General features: G+C 35.4%; 1 protein-coding gene across 1 annotated transcript; it reads right to left on the reverse strand.

Moving 5' to 3' along the window:
* Positions 1–668: 668 nt before the first annotated feature.
* LOC108575659 (ATP-dependent RNA helicase DHX8) lies at positions 669–4,904 on the reverse strand. The gene is made up of 9 exons (XM_017938512.1): positions 4,811–4,904; positions 4,578–4,663; positions 3,750–4,499; positions 3,426–3,667; positions 3,056–3,360; positions 2,553–2,982; positions 2,231–2,489; positions 963–2,171; positions 669–890 (listed from the first exon to the last, which is right to left on the reverse strand). Exons 1-9 carry the CDS (start codon positions 4,902–4,904, stop codon positions 669–671), a joined length of 3,597 nt encoding a protein of 1,198 aa, XP_017794001.1.
* Positions 4,905–8,107: the final 3,203 nt, after the last annotated feature.

Raw genomic sequence — 8,107 nt, forward strand, 5'->3', positions numbered from 1 at the left:
AAATGTATTTATTTAATAAATTTAATAATTAATTAAGAGGAAAAGACTGACAACGGTATGATAATTAAATACTTTCCTGTTTTCTGAGACTGATACTACTTTGCTCGGATTTTTATCACTTTAGTTTCGAAATATAATACCATACCAAAGCATATAACACACATACGCAACATTTTGCTGTATTATTATCGATATAATTCTCATATATAAATGATACAAGTATTTATAGAATTACATGTATCGGAGTAATCGATATTAGACCTGGAAAAATTCCGTCTTACATATTTTTAGAAGTCTAATTAGAAAAGTAATACTTTTGAATAAAACAGTGGGCCCTGGTTCTTGCATTGTCGATGTAAATATTTGAAAGTCTATAAACTTGGAATGGACACGACAACTGCCCATGAATTATTCTGTATTATTCTATATAAGTCATAAATGTTACGAGTAACAGAATACCTTATAATTTCAACGCTAAGTGTATTTTATAATTCTGAAAAATATTAAGGTATTTTTAAAGTGTGCATAATTATAATTTAATTTTGTATCATACACACAAAGAAGTGAAATGAAAAGAAACAAAAAAATATTCGAACTATATTTATTCGCGTTAGTTTTTAAATAGCAACTCTGTACAAAAACTATTTACATATTGTGCAATAAACGTCTTAATTACGTCTCCTTCGAACCCTTGATATTCGCCAAGCGTTCGGTTCTTCATATTTATTATAAAGTGGCTCTAATCTTTGATTCTTCTTAAATTTGCTTAACTTAGTTGGGTCACTGAACTTGAAGAATGCCGGCGCGAATTCCACCAGCCATTTTGGGTCGATGGTTGTCACCTCTCTCATGTATTCCTTTGTAGTTTGCACTAACTCGTGATAGATAACCTGTAAGGGACGAAGGGAAAAAGTTATTCGTATATTTTTTCTCAGTTGCGTCTCTAACATCAATTGACTTACCCATTCCGGTTGTCTGTTGAACAATGCACTACTTGGGTGAATGTAGACAACTTGGCTGTCTACCAAGGTCCGATATCCTTCCTGAGGGTCTTTCTTTGCAGCATTCCTGAAGAAACCTGAACAAACTGCTTTCTGAATTCTCACCGTATTTTTCCCAGCAGACACGACATCCAATTTGTGTCTGTCCATTATACCCAACAATTGTTTACGTACATCCTGAGCACGCTTCAAAGTTCTGATTTGCACAAAATTTTCATAGCACCAAGCATTACTGAATTTGTTGTTCCTCCAAGAGTTATAAACAGCTAATAAAGTTAAATGATCCCCTTCTGGTTGATTGAACTTTGCTTTCTTTTGATCTGCCAAAGCCTGCTTGTCTTTTGGTCTGTAGAAGACATTTTGAACGGATAGCATGCTGACAATGGTCAGTATTTCGTCAGAACATTGAAGATGTACGCTCATGATAAGCATTTTTGAAAGGTTAGGTTCCAGAGGGAATTCCGCCATCCTCCTACCTAATCTGGTCAAGAGACCTTCATTATCTAATGCACTCAAGCTGTGCAGAGATTCCAAGGCCATAATTAAGGACTCTACTGGTGGGGCGTCCATGAAATCAAAGTGCAGTAAGTCATTAATGCCCATAGTCTTCAGCTGCAACACTGTGGTTGCCAAATTAGTACGTTGGATCTCTGGAACTGGTGTAGGTAGCATTTCATCTCTGTAAGCTCTTTCAGTATAAAGTCTGTAGCATTTCCCTGGACCTGTTCTTCCAGCTCTCCCTGCTCTCTGTTTAGCTGCTGCCTGACTAATTGGTGTCACTATAAGACTATCCATTCCTGTCTTAGAATTGTACACTTTCTGTTTCACGAAGCCTGGATCAACTACGTAATAAATCCCATCAATAGTCAAGCTGGTTTCCGCTATGTTGGTTGCTATCACCACCTTCCTCGAGCCTGGGGGAGCTGGCTCGAATATTCTGGTTTGCATCTCAGAAGGAAGCGCCGAGTACACTGGCAAAATGATCAACTCAGGCACATCAGGACCCAGAGACTTCATGCGTTCGTATAAAATTTCACAAGCTGTGTCAATCTCTTCTTGACCGGTCAAAAATAGAAGTATATCTCCAGGAGGTTCCCTCAAATGTATCTGCATCACTGTTATCAGAGCAGCATCCAAATAGTCTGTTTCTGGCTCTTTCGTATACATGACCTGCACAGAATAATTTCAATCAGCAACACTACTTCAAAGGCATCTTGAAGTTCACTTACTTCCACTTCAAATGTTCTACCAGGGATGGTGAAGATGGGTGCTTCGAAGAAGTACTGTGAAAACTTCACAGCATCCAGTGTAGCACTTGTGACGATCAATTTTAGGTCTGGTCTTCTTCCTACGGCTTGCTTAAGTAATCCAAACAGAACATCCGTGTGAATGGTACGCTCATGTGCCTCGTCCAACATGATCACGGAATACGTTTTTAAATCAAGGTCCATAAGACACTCTCGAAGCAACATACCATCGGTCATGTACCTGCAAAATTAAACATTAGTATCAATGTTCGACATTCATGCAATTGTAAAACTAATTATGTACTTTATGTTTGTTTCCGGTCCAGTACAGTCTTCGAAACGGATTGTGTAGCCTACTTCCTGGCCTAAACGACAACCAAATTCCTCTGCCACTCTCTTGGCTACGGACATGGCGGCTACTCTTCTCGGTTGAGTGCAACCAATCTTTCCACGGGCTGTGAATCCTGCTTCAGCCAAGTATTGCGTGATTTGCGTGGTTTTCCCTGATCCAGTTTCACCAATCACAATTAGGATTTGATTATCCGTCACAGCTTTGACCAAATCATCTCTGAGCTTGTAAATGGGCAAACTCTGACGTTGCTCGAGAAGAGTAAGGTTCGTCTTCTTTCCAAACGAGGATTTCTTTCCACCTATCACGTGTTTCTTCCATTCAGGCAGATCTTGAGTCTGGAGGCCGATTCCACGCATGTTCGCAGCCAAAGTTCTACTTTCAGCTGCATAATTTATGAAAATAACAATTACTATTTTACATGAACAAATTCATAAAAATGTGCACGAAGAATATACCTTCTGGTAGAGGGTCAATCCAGTTCTTGTTAAGGCCTGTAGGAACAGAATCCATTTCTTGTTCCCTCTGCAACATTTTTTGCTCTCTTCTTTCCTTCGCAAGAGCGCTCTGCATCATTGCAGCCTGTGCCAAAGAGCCATCAGGATTTTTTACTATACGAACTGGACTCAAGTCTCCAAGAGCTCTTCCATGGCCATGTAAAAATGGCGGCTCTTCTTCTACTAATTCTATTTCAACGTCCTCTTCTTCATCATCCTCTCGTGGGAGAATTCCTGTTTCCATATCGAATTCTGGCAATTCACTCCTAGGGTAAGAAAAACAAATATTGTAGAATTTAAAGCATTGTAGTTTTTGTATTTTCAATAGTACCTATCAATACACGAAGCAGCAAGCATCTGTTTTATCTCCCATTTTTCTGGAGAAGATAGCCTTTGCACACGCTTCCTGGAATAAGTTTCATCTTCATCCCAATTGCCCTGAAGCTCCAACAATGAAGTAGGCCTGTCTGGATTCCGCAAATGTTTTTCATCTTCTTCAGTTTTAGTTACTGCCACAACAGGATTCATATCTCTACCAGTTTCCTGATCGACATCTTTCATGCTTAAAGAAACCTGTTCAAATTTCATCCAAATAAGTGCAATTCTGAATAAATTAAAGTATACTATTTTTATCTTATTTCGTAAATTTGCATACCTTTTGTCCACCAATATTAAGAACTTTCACGAGCACCTTCTGGCCCCTGGACACCACATCACTTGCACTAGCCACTCTTCCCTCCCTCCTTAATTGTGAAATATGGACAAGTCCTTCCCATCTTCGTTTCAAACCCTCCAGTTGAACGAAACAACCGAATGGTACAATATTGGCTACTTTTCCTGAATAAATCTTGCCTACTTCTGGGTCCATGGAAAGTTCCTCTACTGACCGCGATCTGGATCGATCAGATCTACCGGAATACTTGTCCCTGTGAGACTTCCTATCTCGTGATCTAGATCTTTTGCGATCTCGGGATCTATGACGTCTTCTATCTCTGGATCTCGAACGATCCCGTGATCTAGAACAGGACCTCGATCTGTGTCTTCTGTCTTTACGATTTGACGAACGCGATCTGTGTCTTCTTCTCTCCTTTGATCTGCTTCTTCTGGAGTGTCTGCTCTTTTTATTATCGTTACTGTCCAATAATTGACTGTCCTTTTTATTGTCCTCTTTAGTGGACTTCTTTGATGGTGCTAGTTCCTCCAGGCTTGCCATGGCACTACTGACTATGTCATCATCTTTGAGATCCTTGTTATCCACTATCTTTGGCTCTTCATTTGGCAAAGCCAAAGCAGGAAATTTCTGTGCCAGCTCATCTTGCTTACTGGAGAGCTTTGATGTTTTCTCCTGTGGTTTGGATGGTTTCATGTGTTGTATTATTCTCAATAAATTGGCCATAAAAGATTCCTAAATGAACAAATAAATGTTACTGTGCAGTGAAATAAAAAAATCTTATAGATTTCAATCTTTAGAAATTACACTTACAGAAAATTCTGCTCCATTCTCAATTAAAACTTTTTTAAATTTGTCACAGGTATTATTCTTTTCTGCTAAGTGGATTATAAATTCAGCTGCAAGGAAAATGAACACATTATCGAAAATTCGTTAACAAAAGAACGATAATTAATATTACTAGACAAATATGAAAAAAATTATAAGTAGGTTACATCAGAAAACTGCTCATTCTTTGTATTATGTAAAATATAAATATTATTTACCCAAATCTTTGTCGTTCAGTCCCAAGTGATTTTCCAATTCCGTACAAATTTTTGAAACAAGCGATAAATGCTCAAGCTTCGCAACCTCGTCCATTTTTACGTTTTCACTTCAAAGATTAAAGATGAAAGAAACTCTTGCAGTATTATTTACCGTTGATAAACTAGCTTCGATTAAATATTAATTAATAACATTTCATAAGATTTTCGTAGAAAAACATTTATAACCTAAAAAATTACAATGTGCTGTTAACAATGTGGCGATGAAGCATTATATTATCACAGGTATTCTTTATTATCACAGATAATTCATTTTTTCACCTTCTGAAACAGTAAACAGTAATACAATGTTTAATACGTCTCATTGTTTAGAAAATGTAAGACACTTGTACATAAACTTTCGTTGTGGAACACGAAGTTTACTGAAAATAATGCAGTGGTAGCATATCGAACTATGTCATCGAACTATGATGACTTTAACGACTTTAACAGGTGTTGATAATTAAAGATTAAAAACATTAAGTTCAAAGTAAATATGTAGAGTTTCCATAATCTTATAGGTTTTTCTATAAAAAATTCGATTTTTATTTTTGTAATCGTTTATTATCAGTAAGAAAGAAATATCAGCAAAACTTTGTATCGACTGCGATAAGTTACCGAAAGACAGATCAGTAAAATGAATTTATGAAGTATCTAGTAACACAGACGTCGTACAGGATAGATTTAACATCTTATGAGACTTTGTGTCCGCGGCATTGGGGCCGAAAAGACCCTTACCATTTCCGTGTCGCTCTCGACGTTACCGATTCAACATAAATAAAATTACATTAGTAGTGGTTGGAATTAGAATTAAACGTAACTATAAAATTACAAATAAGAAAGTGACCGAATTATTTATTAGTCACTACATACACGTGTTCTACTACTAGCAAAAGATCTTGAACAATTCTATGTATATATCTTTACATGGAGACTTACCAAAAGAGAATTTTTACAACTGTCGGACTTTACCATCTTTGATGTATATAATTCCTAAACTCACCGCTTTATATCGTAGAGGGCATAACAAATTCTCTGAGTTTTTACACGATCGGTATTTAAGAACGTTGGACACAAAAATACATTAGGTGTTAAGTCTATCCTGTACCTTGTCTGTGCTAGTAATAAGGTTTTAGAAAATTAATTCCGAATAATTGTTATTTTACGATAATTTAGTTTTTTAATTAAGAAAGTAAACTTTTAATACAATCATCCGATATGAGTTATCGATCGATTGTTACCGAAAATCGAATGTGACGTTAAAATAGAGGAAGGGTAATGTCATTTCGCGGAAGGAACATAAATTGTACTATTCACGTCAATTATTTCGAACATTATCTCATTTATTCGGAGGTCGTGAAAAGGTAGGCGGTTATTCGCGAATAAATTTATGCTAAATCGAATGCATAATGCATCGAGTGTCGACCTTTTCAAGCGCAGTAATGCGTGGTTCAAGAAACTGCTTAAAGTGTTTCGCGAGGTTAGTGCATTTACTCCTAAAGATCGTTTCTTAAACACTATGATTATCCATTAACTTCCTAATTGTTATTTATTAATTTTCTTTATCGTATACATTACTGGTATTCGCCATTAAGATCGATCATCGATTAGCATAGTCGCAACTTTCAGTGAAAATACTTTCTGATTTCTCTTTGAAAATGAATATTTCGAAGTGCGAAGGATGTAATTAATTTTCAAGTAATTTTAATTAAGTGTTTAGTCGTGACGTCTTTTTAGTAACAGTTACTTCAAAAATCACGCGTGTGTCGTTTGATATATAAATTACGGCTCGAAAGGTTGTGAAACTTTGTAAATTCGTACAGATTAGTCTTTGTTCTTGTCAAGTGCAGTTAATTTGAAAAAATTAGATGGATTAAGTGCAATTAATTAGAAAATTGGCTATTTTCTGGCTGACAGGAGAAAGGCAGATTCAAAAAGGCGAAAAGGTAAGAACAACATCTTTTTGTTTGAATAGCTTATTCCTTCAACAAAATTTATCGAAATGTAGGTTAGTTATTAATTAAATTAGTACAATGTATGAATTATTAGGTAAAATTATTGTTTGTTAATACTGTCTAGTGGAACCTTTATCTCTCGAATAAAGAGATCCAATGAGTACGAAAAATCGGTCGTGTGCACCGAGTTTTCGTATATATCTATTGTTTTCATTGCAAAACTTCTACGATCGATTATACATTTCTGATCCATTCGAGTTCCAGTTCCTTTATTCGAATGTTGGTTTTGTGTTGGAACAAGCACGTGACAGAAGTGGGAAACGGGAAAATTGAGTGAGTCTATTCTTTTTCTAATCTGTCAATCGAACATAGGGTAATAATTTTTTTTTTTCAATGTATTAATTCGAATTTGTCGTATATTAAATACACTTTGATTTTACATCGAAATAGAATAAACAAGTAAGATTGAATAATATTTAATACGTTTTGTATTATGTGTTATATTTTATATTTTGCGTGAGTCCATTGTCTTTCGATCTATTAATCAACCGCAATCTGATTAATTTTAAGTTATTACATATATTCATTTTAACTTATGCATTCATTTAATATCGAAATAAAATACACAGATGAGATTGAATAATTCGTAATAGGTCTATATTTTTTAGAATATTGTGTGTTAGGTATGATTTAATAGAAACTAAGTTAGTATAGATATATTAAGTTAGGTTAGATACAATCTAACAATCAAGTGCAATTCAATGTGTAAAGTAAGTTGAAATAAATCACTGAGATATTGACACACGTTGAGTGTAACTCAATACCGATTAAACGTGTTAATTCTGTTTCAATGATGACATAACCTAAATCTGACTCAATGCAGGAAGAAGTGAGTAACAGTACCTATGTATGTATTAAGTATAAATACAAACCAATCACAGTCCTGTAATATGTACACTCTCGTTCAAAAGTATTAGTACACTCACTTAATGTGAAGTAAACTTAAACAGATATTACAAAATTATTAAGATTCTATACAAAATTATTCAGTCCAGAATTTCGTAGTATAACGCAGTATATATTTTTACCGATGTGTGATACTAACTTTGGGCGAAGAAATGTAACTTAAATCATACAATACTTTCTATATGAACATAATTGGTATCCTAATGCTTATGAATGGTAGTGTGTATAACCTAAAGTTTATCGTAAGTCTTGAAGATGAGTATAATCCACCGTGGACGTGACACGGTAAAAAAGAAAAAAAGAAGGTAAAAATGAAGAACGATGAAGGAGAGGACCGAAA

This window comes from Habropoda laboriosa, unplaced genomic scaffold (assembly GCF_001263275.1).
Source record: "Habropoda laboriosa isolate 0110345459 unplaced genomic scaffold, ASM126327v1 scaffold295, whole genome shotgun sequence".
Taxonomy (NCBI): Eukaryota; Metazoa; Arthropoda; class Insecta; order Hymenoptera; family Apidae; genus Habropoda; species Habropoda laboriosa.

Excerpts from the sequence above, each read along its gene's own strand:
- LOC108575659 (XM_017938512.1), bottom strand. The coding sequence starts at position 4,904 with ATGGACGAGGTTGCGAAGCTTGAGCATTTATCGCTTGTTTCAAAAATT. Across the intron at positions 3,668-3,749 it reads TTAATATTGGTGGACAAAAG|GTTTCTTTAAGCATGAAAGA; the intron begins GTATGCAAATTT and ends AAATTTGAACAG. Across the intron at positions 3,361-3,425 it reads GCTGCTTCGTGTATTGATAG|GAGTGAATTGCCAGAATTCG; the intron begins GTACTATTGAAA and ends TTCTTACCCTAG.